This window comes from Varroa destructor, unplaced genomic scaffold (assembly GCF_002443255.2).
Source record: "Varroa destructor unplaced genomic scaffold, Vdes_3.0 BEIS01000001.1, whole genome shotgun sequence".
In the NCBI taxonomy this organism is placed as follows: Eukaryota; Metazoa; Arthropoda; class Arachnida; order Mesostigmata; family Varroidae; genus Varroa; species Varroa destructor.
Genome location: NW_019211454.1, coordinates 2,554,050 through 2,570,561, shown reverse-complemented (window position 1 = coordinate 2,570,561; position 16,512 = coordinate 2,554,050). Strand labels below are relative to the sequence as shown.

The window sequence follows — 16,512 nt, the reverse complement described above, 5'->3', positions numbered from 1 at the left end:
AAATTACACCCACTTAAGAAATTTGTATTACATAGTATAAGATAGTTATATTTTAGTAGATTAGAACGAGCCTGTACGGTTCGACGTACAACGTACATCGGGTTAGATCTCACAGAAAAAAAAACACTTGCTTGTGTAGAAGATAGTAGCTGTTGTTTGGTAAATGCTATTTTGGATGTTGCAACGATTCTATAAGGTATAGTTCACAAGTACCTGCGATTTGTAGCACCCCTGTGCTCCAATCGACTCCTTGTGTAAACTCCTCGCTTTCTTTTGACTTACTTAGCAACCTAATACGTACACCTATAACCTGTGTTACCAACAAAGAAGGCTATTAATATCGATAATCAAATAATAAAATACACTTGGCATTAATAAAGCATCAAGGATACCTTTACCCTAGTACCACCATGATAACTTTACCCTAGTATAAACGTCTTGAAATTTGTATTATTAAGATATCATCCGCTCCGGCGATTGCTTTATATCAATAGATTATTTAATAAGAGCAGTAAATGTTCAAAGGGAGTGCGCGACTGTAGACTAAAGCAAAACGAAATCTGAAGTTGGACCCATTTTCAGCTAGTTCGCTTTTTCAATTAGCGCGTGGTATTCGCAGACACGCAAGTTCTTCTACGAGACAGGGACAAGGTTTTGTATACAAAATGTACGAGTGTCGAACTCGTACGCCTCACACCAAGCCACCAAAAGAAAATTACAAAAAATAACTTCGCGTTTGAAATAAGTTTTAGCACCCCCATTCTAAGACAACAATAGAACAGCATTTGCATTAGATTTATTCCCGCGGGTTCAGTGATATACTAAAACACGCATTCTTTTGTAGCATGATACTCAGGGACTTCCAATAGGCGCAATCCCACGGAACACTAACTTCCTCGTCGCGATTTTGATTATGTGGTATACAATTTATGTATTTCGTGTAAGTGTATTTTGTTAAGGGCCATAGCTCAATGCATTACCTTAAATATGAGTTTGCCCCCAGGAATGGGCCAGTCCCGCTGTAGATAAAAATTCATGAATCGTTGGGGCGAGGGCTTTCGGGAGTATTGGATTAAACCTGGCAAGTTTGCTTGAGAGCGACCCAGTTATCACAAGCAGTATAAGTGGCTTTATTACATCTAACCTGTTTTATGTTAATGACTGGACATAGGTCGAGTCGAAGAAGGTTGTTAGTGCAAACGACGATTTAGCTTTAAAGATTATGCAAAGTTAAACTAGCTATGCTAAAAAGTAATAGATTTCAAACGTAGAAAGCTTCAAAATAATGAACTTGAAGACATTTATTTCCAACTAGTTTTCCCATCTTAATAGAAATTCTAAGCATATGACAGATTTTGTTGCTGGCATTAGGTTTTGGAGGCTGCTCGCTATGAAAAAATTCGTGGGTAGTAACAACGCTTGTTTAGAAACAGCTTCATCCGTGCCGATCTGAGTACGTAAACACGACAGTTTTGCAGTGTATAAATTTTGATATTTTCCATGATAAGGCCGAATCTGTGCACTTTTTACCGATGAAGGTATTAGCATGTAATCATAGTTAGGTTACTAGTTATATCTCGGTTTTCCTTACGCATAGGAGCGCATCGGGTCAACGAAAGTTCGGAACGCTTTGGAAACGCCCCTCTTTTCATGTTAGGTTATCGTCGGAAACAGGCACTTGGCCTTAACCAGCACCGCCTAGGCTAGCGTCTAACATAGCCTCGGATAAAAACCAAATTGTATCGGTGTTGTCCTTCGACGATCGTTGATGATTACGGGAGGACGGGCATTGGTGTGACCACGGTAGTTTTAACCTACCATGGTAATATGTAGTGATGTAATTTTGTCTAATTCACACCTGGTCATTGACCTGTTCTGAACGATGAACCTTCAACAGAACGTTTTCGATTGCCATTGTTACTATTATTATAAATGTTGTCGTACTGCGATGAATCTAAGCTTTCACCAAAAATCTGAAAGGCGCAACAAATAAACAATCGTTAATTACAACCATTGATGGCACTACGTGAACGATTGTCTCGAGCATGTCGCTTGATACAAATACGAAAAAGTCGGATAAAAAGCAGACGAAGCTTATGCATAACTTAGAGAAGCATCTATCGAAGTGCGCAACGCAGTCTGCATTAGGATCGGAAATTTGAGTTAACATAAATGTTTGACATTCGTTAACTCGTATCTTGTATATGTTATATACTATCTTATAACATCTATAAGATACGACACTACTATATATCTAATGAGTTGCACAGTTCCACAGGCAATAGACCTGCAACGGGAGGTATTCGTGTTGAGAAGTTTTAAGAAAATGTGTGCAAAACCTTTTTTTCCATAATCCATGATATATGTTTACCCTGTCAATGTGCCTTCTTGTTGGCCATGCTCATTTTTTTGGAAGTAGCAACGTTAAGTTGGAAACTGTGGAATCGAATTTAAAAGTTGTCGATCGCATTAGTTTGCCCAGCTACTTAAAGCCCTCGGGCACTATTGGTTTTAGGCAGATGACTACCGTCGGTAAGATGGCCACAATGTTTATTCGTTAAGTAAAGACTCTCCTGTTTATTTATAAAGAATAAATCATGCTCAGTTTATACGACGCTTAATCGTGAGATAAATCAGGTCTACATCAATGGTTTACATTCCTTCCCGCTTTACCTGATACTGTGTATGTGGAACAGCTTGTGATGTTCTAATTTTCAACCCTGGTAACCCGATTGCGCACTATGTCTGATCGTCCTTTCTAAATTTCCGCATAATGCCGCCGCGTTCAAAGTAAAAGCACAGGCATTCAAAAAACTTCATTCTTCGTGTCTTTGGGAATGATGGTAGCCACCCTTTTGTTTCTTCAATTTTTTTCGGTCACTAATCAACGCAAACACAAAAAAAAGCATCAATTGGGTCGTGAAACTTTGCAAGCGTTCTTCTGGGCTGAACGCCCGTGCGAGTCCACACTGATCAACATATAGGTGAACACTAAAGCTCGGGCAAGATAGAACTCGGTTACAGCAGTTGTGTCTGACTGCCGCTCTCGAGCAGCATATCCATATGAACTAATGAATCTAGATGGCAAAAAGCGTTTCAAGCATGAATAAAGTATACATTCGCAGAAAAAGAGCACGGTTTTCACCGAAACCATATGTATGCATGTATAAGCATTAGTAAAATGAGCTTCTATCTAGAAATTTTGCGGTTTCAACCTGCTAGTAATATCTTACCGTGCAAGCCATCCGACTGAGGAAGATCGATACCGAAGAAATCTGAGGAAGGTTTAGTAACAATGCACCACTACAGAAGTACTCAGCAGCGTCATTCACCCAAGAAATTACTTGTCCAGAACGCGCAGTCACATTATCTAGCTGTTTCACAATAAATACCAATTGAAATGTGATCTATTTTATTGTCCAGTGCAGGTGTGATACTCTCAATTCTGGATCGTGGCCAAATTAACCCAGGTCCTGACCAGGGCGATGACGACGGCGGTCAGTGCGCACGTCACTGCGCATAATAACCATCATTATTCGGCTTTTTTCTCATTGGTCGAAGCAGAGCAGACGATGTTTTTTCTTTTTTGTTTCTTTTTTTTTTATTCACGACCGCCGTCTTTGTGGGAAACGATCGATCTTCTGGGATACGAGACATCTTCATAATCATGCTGCATCGTTCTAATATCACAGTTGTGTTTCATCTTTGGCAACGTATCGCCATATCCTCACTGCATTGCTGCACGAGACCTCCCCTTCACATATTAGGTCCACTTGTGTGTTATCTATTCTGCAGTGGTAAGGCTGATTAATGTCGATATCATTTGCTTTCATCAGCAGTAACAGTGGTAACAGCTATATTTTTGGCAGTATTGCCCGAACTACACTGGGCAAGGTTAAATATACCAAAATGTGTACACATTTATTGTGTGAACTAAACATTATATTAACCATCGGAGTCTTGAAACATGAAAACAAAATTCATTACCCATCCAAGAACCATCTGTGAACTACGTCATCTACTCTTCACTCCCATACGGGAAAGAGGAACTAGTGCTACCAAAGCATTAGTTCACGTTTCTTGCTAGTGAATCCTTTGCTCACCCATTCGTCGAAGTCTCCCTGAATAGCAGTTACCGTTGCAGGCCATGCAACTCCCATAGACCAATCAACGCTTAGTTATCAGATAGCTGTTTGGTAGCGTCAACTTTTTCTGTCGATTACAACATGTTACACTGAAATATAGGGGTGAAAGAGGTAAGTGTGTCAACAAGATTGGCGTTGGCTTTGCGGTCATTAGAGACGTTATGCTGCATCGGTACAATGTCTTCCTGCCACTTGTTTGAGGTGAACCTTCACGATATATGTATATATGCGACAAATGAAAAATTGAATTTACTATGTGTCCAACCATTTACAAGTACAATAGTTTTCAACCACAAAATCCCGATGTAGCGCAAGTTTGTAGCTACTACTTTCAATCGCTCCGTGTAAGAAGTCGCATACCCCTGTCATATATGCCACTGTCTATTATTGAAATATCAAAATGATTTTGTATTGTTACTGAGATTAACGTTTTGCTAATTTGTGTGCAGGTACTGAATACAATAGTGCCAAGAAGAGACTGTGCTACAAAACATCTGGTTTCTGTGAATAATATCCTTCAGTCGACAGAAAATGGTGCTTTTAGAAACATGAAGTAAAAATCTAGGTATAACCAAACGCGCGATTCCATTTTTTGAGAAGTTTTATAGAAACTTTTTTATATTGCTATTTTATACATACTTTTTTTTCTATAGAGAAAGCATTTGGAATATTATAGAGAAATTGAATACAGACAAAATAATGTGATTCTCAAGAACTGTTCATAAGGCAGAGGTCTATTATCTATTTTTATTTATTTATTTTTTTTATAACAACTAAACCACTCATGAAGAGAGACAATCGGCCCCACAAATGTGACAAAAATGGTTAACTGTAAAGGATTGATCGCCTTTACTTTGACGATTACATTTTGGTTAAACACATTCTGCGACTCAAAAGGTTCAAAGCTACCAAAACTGGCCCTGCAGGTAGTTATCCTCGTGATAATTTCACTAAATGATCAATACGACCTTTAGATCTCTCTCTAGATGCAGCTGCTGTTTGCCATGCCTACTGAGGCCCAGATTTGAATCGAGACCCATTTCTATACGTCGTACGTCTTTGGAAACGTCATAAGGATCACAGTAGTTGTAAGAAAGTTTTTCAAAACATAAAAATCACCTGCGGTGCGAATCAAATTGGCTGGGAATTACTGTGAAGTTCTGTGTTTAAGCACATAAATGTACAAATCTAGATCGCCATCATTATGTTGTCCGAAAGTATTTTGTGACCCAGAAATTTTAAATAACTGGTAAACCGTATAAGGCAAAAAAAAAAACGATATTTATTCGTACCTCAAATACCCCCTTTCCTTACCCTTCATGCATTGAAGCCAATGCTCCGGGTGCTTATCAGCAGCGGTGTCATTCTCCGAGCCAACTACTGTCTTTTTAAGGCATACAAGCAATCAAAATTACACAGATTTAAATCTAGAGAATATAAGTGTTTTCTTCTTTTTCGAGCAATGTCTAGTAATAGCAATTGCTCTTGATACACTTTACGAGGATGAGCATCAGATCTATTTAACACTGTCAATGGACTCACATTCCCTTTTCCCAAGCCCATTCTTTCGCTTAATCCCACACTGATAGGCGGCATTGATTGACTCAGCTACGGTGCGTTCCACACAGGTTTTTTGCTGGTAAAAAGTACTCAAGTTGTCTTAGACCATGCCAATGCACTTTCGTGAACCTTCGGTAGATTCCATCTGTACTTTGACCTTTGAGTACTGAATCAGTGAGCGTTCATCTTCGGCACCCTAACGATATCTTTACCTATATACACATTAATCTCTGACACTCAATTGAATGTAACTAAAGGCTTTATATAATTATCTGCCGCATCTCGTCTGCGAATATTACGTAGTTCGAAATTTTTGGCCCGCTAAATAGCTACATACGTTGCTTGACTTCCAGAAACATGTCTAAAAAAAGGAACAGGGCAGGAGTCCTTACCTGAAAAGGCCCAACTTTGATGGCCGTCTCTTCGAGGATCCCTTCGGATTTAGCAGGTTGCTTTGCATTCCGGTAATCATCTTACAGCAAACACAGTTGCCAGTTGATGTTTCTCTCCGAACCTGCTCTTAGACGGCTGATTCGAATGCCTTCTACACCGCCTCCACTACTGTCTTTGTTCCAGCCCAAGGCGGAGTTCACCTGTTCAATAGAGCTGCTACTGCCGCCACTGCTACGGTACTTCCATTATTGCCCTTACGACTGTCGTCATCGTCGTTGTAATTGTCGTCGTCTTGGTCACGAGCTTGTAGTTTGCACGGTCGTTATCGTAAGTACACTCAGCCGTTTCATCACCTGGACTCCACCTTAGCTTCTCAGTAACATCTCGCCGTCACATATAGATAAAATAACGGTATAAACATTTTTTTACATATAAGCACACACACACAAGCACTACACTCTTTTTCCTTGCATGTATTGTAAGAATCTGCTTCTTTTGAGTTTCACTCTGGCTCTTATTTCCGGTGATGTCACACACAGAGACGTGTTAATCACATATACAGGTGGCGATAGTAAAACAGCAAGCTGTTTTTGGTCGCAAATATCACAGATGGCTACGATTTCACTGAAATACGTACACCCGTCAGACACACGTAAACATATAAACAAGAACAGGAGCAGTGTTATTGGTTATAACGTTGGTTGAGTACGATATTAACGAGAACGTCAAACAGGAGCGCCAGTAGCCGCGGAGTGTTGTATAGGTTGGCCCCCACACAGATACGTCCTGGTGCTCCTAGTCTGCGTCTCTCTATATTTGGTGGCAAAAAATAAGAGAGATGACACAGAACGTAGAGAACACTCCTTTAGAATTCATACTCTATGCTTGTCGCGCGGTTTAGCAACACCTATTATTTTGGCAGACCACTGCTAGCGGCTCCCCCTGCTAACGCTCTGCCAGAAAACGACATATAAAAACGGAGTGCTAAATAAGCGAAGCAGGCAAAGGCAACGCAGGCAATAATAGCGGCAGGTGGTAAGGCAAACTGACGCAGCCGACAAGCCCCACACGCAGTGATCTCTACAGATACACCTTCTTTATTTAACAATAACCAGCTACGAACGACCATTCCTGTAAGAACAACAAGCACAATAATGCAGGCCGGCAGTCACCGTTAGCTGTAGCCAACTGAATAGCATGCCTGCTTTCTAGTTGATGGGCCGATTCGATTTCCACTGCCTGTGCTACTGTTACTGGGTAGCAATGACTCTACGCTGAACTCGCTATTCGTTGGGTCTGGCAATGACAGAATGGCTGGATTGTCGTCTGTTCGCTTTGAATCGGTGCCCGCGTCGAAAAACGCAGCAGAGACCGGAGAGTTCAGCTTCGGCTGGGACGGTTGCTGTTACGGATGAGTATAGCCAACGCCGCCGTCGCCGCTGCTTACATAAATTGGGTAACTGGATGGACAGTGGTGCAGTCAGAGAAGAAATCGAAACTACCCAGGGTGGACCTTGTCACATTACGGAGCACGTGGATTGAGTCTTCTGTATTAGCTGATACGTGAGGAAATTTAAAAAAACAACGAAGGTGGAGCAAGATTTATTTAACTGACAGGTAGACTCAACTCAAGAGTAGGTCTGAAACCATTCTGGTTCACGCTGAGGGCCAACCGTCTGAAGCAATGGTTAACGCAGCAGAAAACGTAAAACTTTAAACATTTAGATTGGTTAACGCAACACCTAAAAGCCATACACTTTGTATGAATAAATGAACTTATTCTATCTAACAAGTAGAGTTGATCTTACCTGTAAATACACGGTATGCTCTGTTCGGTATATGCATATATATATATATATATGCTACAGATGTTATAATAAAATGACAAACATTTTTTACTTAGCTTAATATATCGATTATGGAACCAAAACTTCCTGCCGTTTCCTGCCGGGCTAATTATACACATTGTTATACGACAAACATCATTTCTTAACAAAATTATAAATGCTTTTTGATACAAGCAACAGTCGGACACTTTTGAGTGCGGCTTTTTCATAGAAAATCATAATCTGCCGAAACCAGCAACAGTAATAGAGAAAAACTATCTATATTACGCCATGCAAGGCTCCAATCGAATTCGTGATTAAAACAATAGTAAACGAATCTTATTCCAATTTTTTTTCCAACAAAAAAATAACTTTTTTGAATTATCTCTAAAAATCATTCAGTATTCATTAATAAACTTATCAGAACCGCGAATCGGTACAACAATAACGGATACTAGTATATATGCCTTCGAAATGAGACAAATATGCAGATACATTAATTGAACACGTTCATAACTCTCAATTGTAATTTTGAAAGCATTTTAATTATTTTGTGCCTTTATTTAATTAGCATATAGGGTTCCAGCGCTAATCGAGGGGACAACAGCCAGGTCTAGCCAAATCGAGAAGGTTTTAAACGTGATAAAGTTAAAGAAAAGCGGACAGAAATTAAGTAAAACAAAAATAAAATTATTTCAGGAGTCTTACCAGTCTAAATTGTTATGGAGCAGTTGTCACTGAATGTTGTAGCTGATGAAAGCGTGCTGATTAGAATGAAACATTAAAGGTAATAGAGGCGGAAGTACTTGGTACGCATTTGCTTTTATCTATCTCGGCTGCAATATATGGATTGCAAAGATAAGTTGAACGGCAATTTATTGCAAGCGATCATCCAAAAAATGATCATCAGAATCTTCAGCAGGCCGGCACAAATATCAAACAACAGAATGCCGATGCTTTGAGATTCACGCTTTGAGCGTTACATGCGCGTACGTTTGGAATACGCCGGAACTCGATGCCATTGTTATTTGTTGAATTTTGTTCTATGGGAAAATGGCTACATTTTATTATAGAGTGCCGATATGGTGCCACATGGTAAAATATTATAACAATTATAACAATTGAATTGTGCACGCACAGTTTGGAAGTCGAAGCGACCGCCTGTGGCATCCGAACCCCCTAACGAAACAAGTCTCACAATAATGACAATAAGGACGAGAAAGCAGTTCTTTAGATTGCGAACGAAAGCTTTTGTGATTTACTTCTTAAGCCGCAAAACAAAATCTCTAATCCGAGCGTATGTATATACTACGTTTTACTTTAGGAGGCCGCCGTCCGAAGTGACGCCTAACGGCTTGAGTAGCGGACTTGCTGGCACTACGCGTGATTCTAGCGTAAACTGTTCGGTTAGCTATAACATCGGATAGTTAATTCATGATTTATATATCTATAAGGGCAGTCGAGTACGCTCAACATATTACTTAGATTTTATCATAAGTATTATATATATTAGTGCGCAATCTATTACTTTACTCTTCAATGGCTATTAGGTTTAGCGTGCTTAGTCTTTCACGAAATGGTACTCAACGCCGTCCATGTGTTTTCAATATGATTCGATGGCTCCCATAAATCTAGTCATTAAACGCTGGAGCACTTCATATACAAGTAATTTCAATTGGTTAAAAGACTTACTGAGGATTCTTATTAGACTCGAAATTAATTATATTTACTATATCCTATTTATTAATAGACGCGTATTGCGAATTGCATTCAGAGCTACAGTTGCATCATAACAGAAAAAAACTTAACTTAAATCTGTTGATTTATTCGTAATATTTGTATTAATATTATTGTTATTATTAAATAATTTACATCATCATTATCATAATCTTTTCTTGTATGTATTTGTTTGGGTTTTTCGCATTGGTTTCTTTCATTCGTCTTATTATTATAATTATTATCTACGTTCCCTTCCTCCCACACTCACTCTTTTGCGTATTGTTTTCGTTTGTATAATCTTTATTATCATTATCAAATATTTTTCTAGTGTTGAAAGTAGTGATAATGATCCTTATAAATGCTATTTCTATTTAGTGGGGATGTTTTCTTCCATTTGCGTTCCATTTAAAGTTATTGTCGTTATTATTACATGATCTTCATCGACGCCGCCGTTTTTGCGCCGATGTCGTTTGGTTGTGTTTGAATTGTTTTTTAAGTTGGCTTCACATTTGGCAACTTTTTTTTGACACGTTAACGTTCGGTTCTTTACTATATAATGTTTTGCCATCAAAATCGCCGTCGTAGTCGCTTGCTCTGGCCTATAAAAGGACGCTCATCAAAACAAGTGATTACACTAATAACAAAAGCAATTTCGTCTGTCTTCTTGTCTCTATATTGTTTTCTGTTTATCCTGAAAATAACTTTTGGACAGCGCCGCAGACAGCCGTACACAAACCTGAAAATGTCGCACTCGTATGGAAAGAAAATAGGGCAAATAACCCTCTGGAATATCCCCGTGAGGGTGTGATTTCGGCTTTATGACGGCGTACAACGTTCGTATGCTACGTGTATGCGACGGGAATTGCCCGCTACTGATGGGCATACGAGACGGTTTACGGGTGCATTGTTTCATTGCTTTTTCATTATTGATAGTTGATGATGTAGTTGTTGTTATGATGGCTGGCTTTGTGTTCCGATTTGCCTTCTGCTGATTTTTGAATACGTCCGTCATTCTGAATAAATTTTATTTCGAGGTATGGATTCTGGTGGGAGTCGGGGATTTGGCGGGCATGCTCAAGGTTTCTTTTTTACCGTTATTGTTCGTTTGCTATGGTTGTTGTTGCTCGTTCATTTGTTTATTCGTCACCACATTTTCAATATTATTATTGTCATCAGCATTATAACCATCATTATTATTTTTATTCTTATTATCATGGTACACGCTTTTCATCAATGTCTATAGATCATGATCACCTTCGGTCGCTTTTTGTTGTGTTTATCTTAGTTATGCATGCAAATAATTATCTGTTACTTTTTTTTTTAGTTGTGAATGCTAATGGGTGACGAGTCAGCTGATAGGTCGTTGGTGTGCTATGATCAGATATAGTTCGCTTTAATTGGGTCTATGAGTCTCCACTTTCGATAAACAAAATCATCATCCCATGTACGTGTTTTTTTTTTTATCCTTTCGCCTGGTCTACAGGGCAGAGTAACTGATAGGGTAGTGTTTGTCCGGACTCTATATGTTATATTATACGATGAATCGATTGGGTACAACTGTTCCTTTTTCTTGTGTTGTGTAGGTATAAAAAATGACCATCTAAAATTGAATCGACGACCTCTCATCTTCTCGAAACCGTTTAGAGGCGCTGCCAGACTTCCGGCAGACGTCCCGTGTGCTAGCTCTGCTCGGTCAGCCACCGCATCTTCCCTGGTTGATGGTATCTTTGCTGGGGATGATTGATCTCGGGATTTTTGGTGGCGAACCATCGACAGAAGGGCAATCCGCCAAGATTAGCTCTACTGCCCACCCTCCTTCTTCTCCTGCTCAATCACTTCAGCTGTAGGAAGAACGTTCTTCTCCTGGGTCTCAGTGTGCTTCAGTGACTTTGAGTCAAATTTCTGGATACTATCGACCATCTCGTTGTGACCCTTCTCGGCCTCAATATCTGCAAAGAAAATGAGACAACGCAAATGTAACAGCACCGCATTAGACGCCAAACAGTGGACCAGAAACAGTGGAACAGGTTGAACAGAACTACGCCTTGAATAGATAGATATACATCTATTATGCACACAAAAACCCTTCAAAAATCTGCTTATGCGACTAGCAGTACTAACAGTATGTAAAAGTAGCGCTCAGCTCTCACTTAGTTTTTCGAACCGACAAACGATCCGTGTGGCCTTAGAAACAAGAAAAACAATTCTAAAATACATTTGGCATGAATGGAAATCACTCCACAATGCTTGTAATATCTGCCCCGGCAGGGCTTTGAAGGAATTTTTAAATCCGGCTAAACATCTTTCAGCACCACTTGGTACTTCAAAAGGAAGAAGCTCCTGGGAGCTTAGCACAGACATTCCACTAATGATACGACAATCTCATTATACAGATTGCTGATACTGTAAGCGAATAGGTTCTTTGTGTCATTTTCGCCCTGTAATTTTTCTATTTCCTTGTGCCTAGAGCTTTCTAGCTAAAACAATTGAATTAGAATACAGGTAGTACGTGTAGTCTGTCAATGTACCTAATCAAAAAATACAGTTTGTATTTTATGCCAGGAAGAAAGACATTTGCATGGCAGCAGATAGTAATATAGACATACGCCGCTATCTGTTGCCATTTTTGGTGCTTTTCGTTGTCTTTTATGCTGAAGCAGTTCTCAGGTAGGTGCTAGTTTGGGCGTCACCACGCAGTCGCAGCTCACTCTTCATTAGCGCTAGTTTTCGCTTATCTGTACATTGAGGTTCTCTTTGATCGCTCTCGTTCATGCGCCACAACAATCAATGGGTGACTGTCAGAGTTAGAAGTCGGCTTTAAGCCCTCAGGTCGATTGCAAAATACTAACTTACCCTTAAAAAATAAAGTGTAACGATTTAAGGTTGACGGTCGAAAATATTTTGAGCTGATGGCTGTTTTTGATTTATCGGAAAAAAATTTTAACATTTATTGAAATACAGTTTATATGATAAATTTAAGTTAGTCACGATATTTAGTAAAAACTCAATCATATGGGACCTGCTATAATACATTCAATAATCACTAAAAGACCTAGTGCAATTTGACGTCAATGGTCAAGCAAACACCTTTCCTAGGCCTTGGCCAGTTTTAGCGCAAGTCATCTCTTACGCGCTTTTCCATATCGTAAGGCCTAATCATCAAGACCTATACCGATTTGTGTCAACACAAAAGAAGAATTTAAAACTCTTAGAAGAATTTCTCTTTGATATACGTATTAAAAAGCATGCCTATCTACGTCTATTCTAATATTTTTAACGCCTTCTAACATTTTAATCGCTCTAGACACTGTTGATAGCTCTTATATGCTAGCCAGTTCCTCTACCTAACCGAGCAAATTAACGACTAAACAGACCTTCCCTAGTTGGCACATAGATCTTTTCCTTGGTGACGGTGGGTCGTAACTTAGCTTTTGCAAAACCCTGGATCCCGGTTACCAGCTCCTGCTGCACTTCCCATGGACGCGCAGCCATTGCACCTTAGTCTTTTCCGATCTAGCACTTCTAATGTGGCGAAGGGTTCCGATTTACCGATAACGGTTAACACTGACGCTTACGTGCCCACCACGGTGCCTTTCCTCGTCGTTCAAGCCAGCGACAAATATCGTCTCCTTACCGCCAGCAGTTTTTTATCCTTCAGCGACGGCGATTAACTGACTATTATTGATTATGAACAAGCACGAAATTATTCTTTTCAACCACAGTGGAGTCCACCCTTGGTCTTACTGCAGTACCCTATCCTCGACTAACTCTAATCGACACTAATTACGCACAGTTTCTTGCAATTCGTGGCAAAACAATGTGATAATTAGTTAAAATAGCCTTACAAGACCGCAAGCTTCACCATCTGCCGTGTTGAAGTACGAATAATAATAATAATAATAATAATAATAATATGAACTCCTGGTAACGCCAAGCGTCAGTGACGAACGGGCAGGGAGACTTCGCTAAGAGATTTCGCTTTGTTTCTGCGTTCGCTTGTGAACAACAGCGCACTCCTAAGAGGCGGAATAGCAGCTGTTGGTTGGTCGGCCTGTGGCTTTGTTGGTTCAGAGCGCGCCTGTTTGCTACGCCATAACTGTCGTCCATTGACTGCTATGTTTCCCTCATTGAGAAAGCTGAAAGCGGCGGCGGTGGTGGTGATCGTCAGCCGCCGCTGACGCGGACGCCCGCGCCTGAACATTTCGTTCTGCGTAGTCATAAGGAAGACCGATGGAGAGTCGGCACAAAGGTGGACCAATGGGGCCAGTGCGAATTATCGTTAAACGATCGGTTGCGGCGGCAGCAACAACGACGACGACGCCGATGAGAAAGAAGAGCAAAGGAAGGTAAGAACAGCTAACCTAGGGTATCCTGAGCAAGCACCGAGAACCTTTACGAGATAGGCCATGCGCTGATCGGCACAGCAACGACAGTAGGCTGCCTGCTGCTGCTGTGGCTACGCCAATTTTAGTTGTACCTAGAGCGAACGGCCGCTGAGCCTTCCCATACACAAGTCAACAGCGAGCGGGTACAGGCAGGAGCCACAGCCACCGAAGGTTCAGGTCACTGCCTACGGTGTTACCAGGATATCGGCCAGCGCAGCATTGAATGTACTGGCAGTGCAACAGAAACGGGAGTACCGCAAGTGAGAGAAAAAGTGTAAGCAGGGGAACATTCGAAAGAAAAGTAGAACGAGTCAATGGTCGTCGAGAATTCAGCCTCGGAGTTCATCCGTGGGAAGAACGGTCTTGCACTGATGACTGCTTTCTTGTGAGTAGCAGTAATAGCGGCAGTGATTACAGACCTTTTTAGTGATGGCAATGATGGCATCACAATTGCGCCAGTCATAGCAAAAGCTGCTAACGATCTCACCTGGGTAGGTGAAGGGAGGCAAAGACAGATCAGACTGCCACAGTGTCCGGTACCCTTCGAAGAACTTTGCCTACTCCATATGCACATACATACAAAGAGCGCGTATGCATTAAGGGAACACTTGTTCACTAGCCACATGCGAACCACGTCAGTGAACCCACAAGCTCCGTGACTTCAGAGTTCGTCACGCTGACGGCTTAAATGCCTCAAGCGTTTTGACAAGCGAATTATGGTTGCCAACCTTTTTGGCAAACCATGGGAACGTCGCAGCTCAGTTGCCAACTTACTCTTACCACGATAAGAGTTTTTGGCTGGTCGGAAACATATTATAATAGGCATAAATGATTCAGGACTCCTTAGACATCATCAATGCTTGTTTCTAGTCTCAGTCTTGTTTATTTTATAATGCTTAGCTGTTAAGCAAAGAGGTGATGGCTGACTTCAAGCTCCGTGAAGTCTCCTGGTACTCAACACCATCGTAGAAGTTGAATTAACAGAAAAATATTCCCGTTGACGCATATGGCGGCGATATTTATAGCATCTAGTATTTCATATTAAGGAATTGTGTCCTCTTTGGTGTATGATATTACACTAAAAGCGAAAATTCCAAGGGTCGTAATTAGACACAAAAAACGGAAAAAAATAGATATATATATATATATATGCAGGAAACTATGACACATTTTAACCACAAACAGAACATTTGTACATATTCTTCAAGTTTGATTCACGGACCTCATCATAGCCTCTTAGGTATACCGTTAGATCTCTAACTGCCTAAGTAGCTATATTATATATATGCGAAACACGGTGATTATCAATCGGTATTTCGCCGTATTTGTCTCAACGTGCTGCGTCCAGAGTTTCGAATACTCGAATAACTGGGGCCTCAAGTTAGCCCACGAGGACTCCGATCATAATAAGTGTGAGCATCTGGTCAGGCTACACTGTCTGGAGCTCTGCATGTAATGACTTTTTGAGTATTTCGAACAAAGGAGAGCCATTTATGGCAACATAGAATTCGGCGGTAAAAGCAGCGTGCGAAGTGACCCAGGAAACATAGTGCGGGAGGCCCCTGTAGGTTTCTAAGAATCGTCCAATCTAAAAAGCTGAACCGCAACTGTGTACTTATATTTACGATTATTTTAGTTATACACTATTTGGGATATTACTCGTTTAGTCCTGTTACGATGTAGTTTCCCACCAGCCGATACGTCTCATTGTGATGCCGTGCGCGCCGTACGGAGAATAATTACACAAGACGCTGACAGCAGTCAAGTTACCTTCATCACATTAATATAAATAAATAGTCACTAATATACCCCGTCAAAAAAAATACTTGATACGCATAATCTAAATAATAGCGATAATTGAATTTAGGTCATGTATGCCCACTTATATTCGAGTAACTATGACTCGCTCGCTTTTATTTAACGTAAAGGAAGACAAATGACGCTCTAAAGCTGCGCGCACTCAAGCGACGAATGCTATAAAGAATCCTAATAATTTAGCCCGCGAATATGATTTGATACCATTGACGCGCTAGAATAAAATATGACAAACCTGTGAGTAACTAAATTGGCCAAGTACAACAAGTGGGCGTATATTGTTTTCAAGCGGCGTCCCGCTTTAATATACGTAGAACATGTCACGCATATTGTATAAAGGTACCGGAGTATCGGCCAGAAGAATCGCAATGTTCATTGCCTTGGTGCATGTTCGCTTTGGGTTTAATGCCCTCCCATTGTTTTGTCCGTCTCAGTTGTAAACGAAGCTTGTGTTTAACTTCTGTTTCCTGTATTGAGCTTGCGGCAGCAGCGACGGTGGCGTCTCACATTGTTCATGAATGAATGGACTTAGACCTGCAGCACGGGCAACCATATAGATATACCGTTCTAGATTTCGCTTTGGCAAAGATTCCGGTAGATTGACTCGTACGAATGGCTGGAACGACGTAGGCCATATCTATTCATTGCGTAGAAAAACGTAGATTACTG

General features: G+C 40.6%; 2 protein-coding genes and 1 long non-coding RNA gene across 7 annotated transcripts in view; 1 reads left to right on the top strand and 2 right to left on the bottom strand.

The window, feature by feature from the left end:
* Positions 1-7,523, bottom strand: part of LOC111243332 (protein Aster-B-like) — a 36,318-nt gene extending 28,795 nt beyond the window's left edge. For both annotated transcript variants that reach the window (XM_022788718.2, XM_022788743.2), the window contains exon 1: positions 6,098-7,523. Coding sequence is in view for 1 of the 2 variants with exons in the window: in XM_022788743.2 (XP_022644478.1) it covers positions 6,098-6,177 (80 nt within the window). In the remaining variant the exon portion in view is untranslated. The remainder of the gene's footprint in view (positions 1-6,097) is intronic.
* Positions 3,527-10,147, top strand: LOC147758128 (uncharacterized). Of its 2 annotated transcripts, none has more exons than XR_015318948.1 (4): positions 3,527-4,256; positions 4,595-4,679; positions 5,120-5,879; positions 6,059-10,147. It is a non-coding gene; the product is annotated as an uncharacterized LOC147758128 (long non-coding RNA). The 2 variants fall into 2 exon arrangements; XR_015318947.1 differs by having other exon boundaries at positions 4,595-4,710.
* cib (thymosin beta cib) overlaps positions 9,729-16,512 on the bottom strand; it is a 39,443-nt gene continuing 32,659 nt past the window's right edge. For all 3 annotated transcript variants that reach the window (XM_022788594.2, XM_022788589.2, XM_086977190.1), the window contains one exon: positions 9,729-11,592. In XM_022788594.2, the coding sequence (XP_022644329.1) occupies positions 11,444-11,592 (149 nt within the window). In that variant the 3' untranslated portion in view covers positions 9,729-11,443. The remainder of the gene's footprint in view (positions 11,593-16,512) is intronic.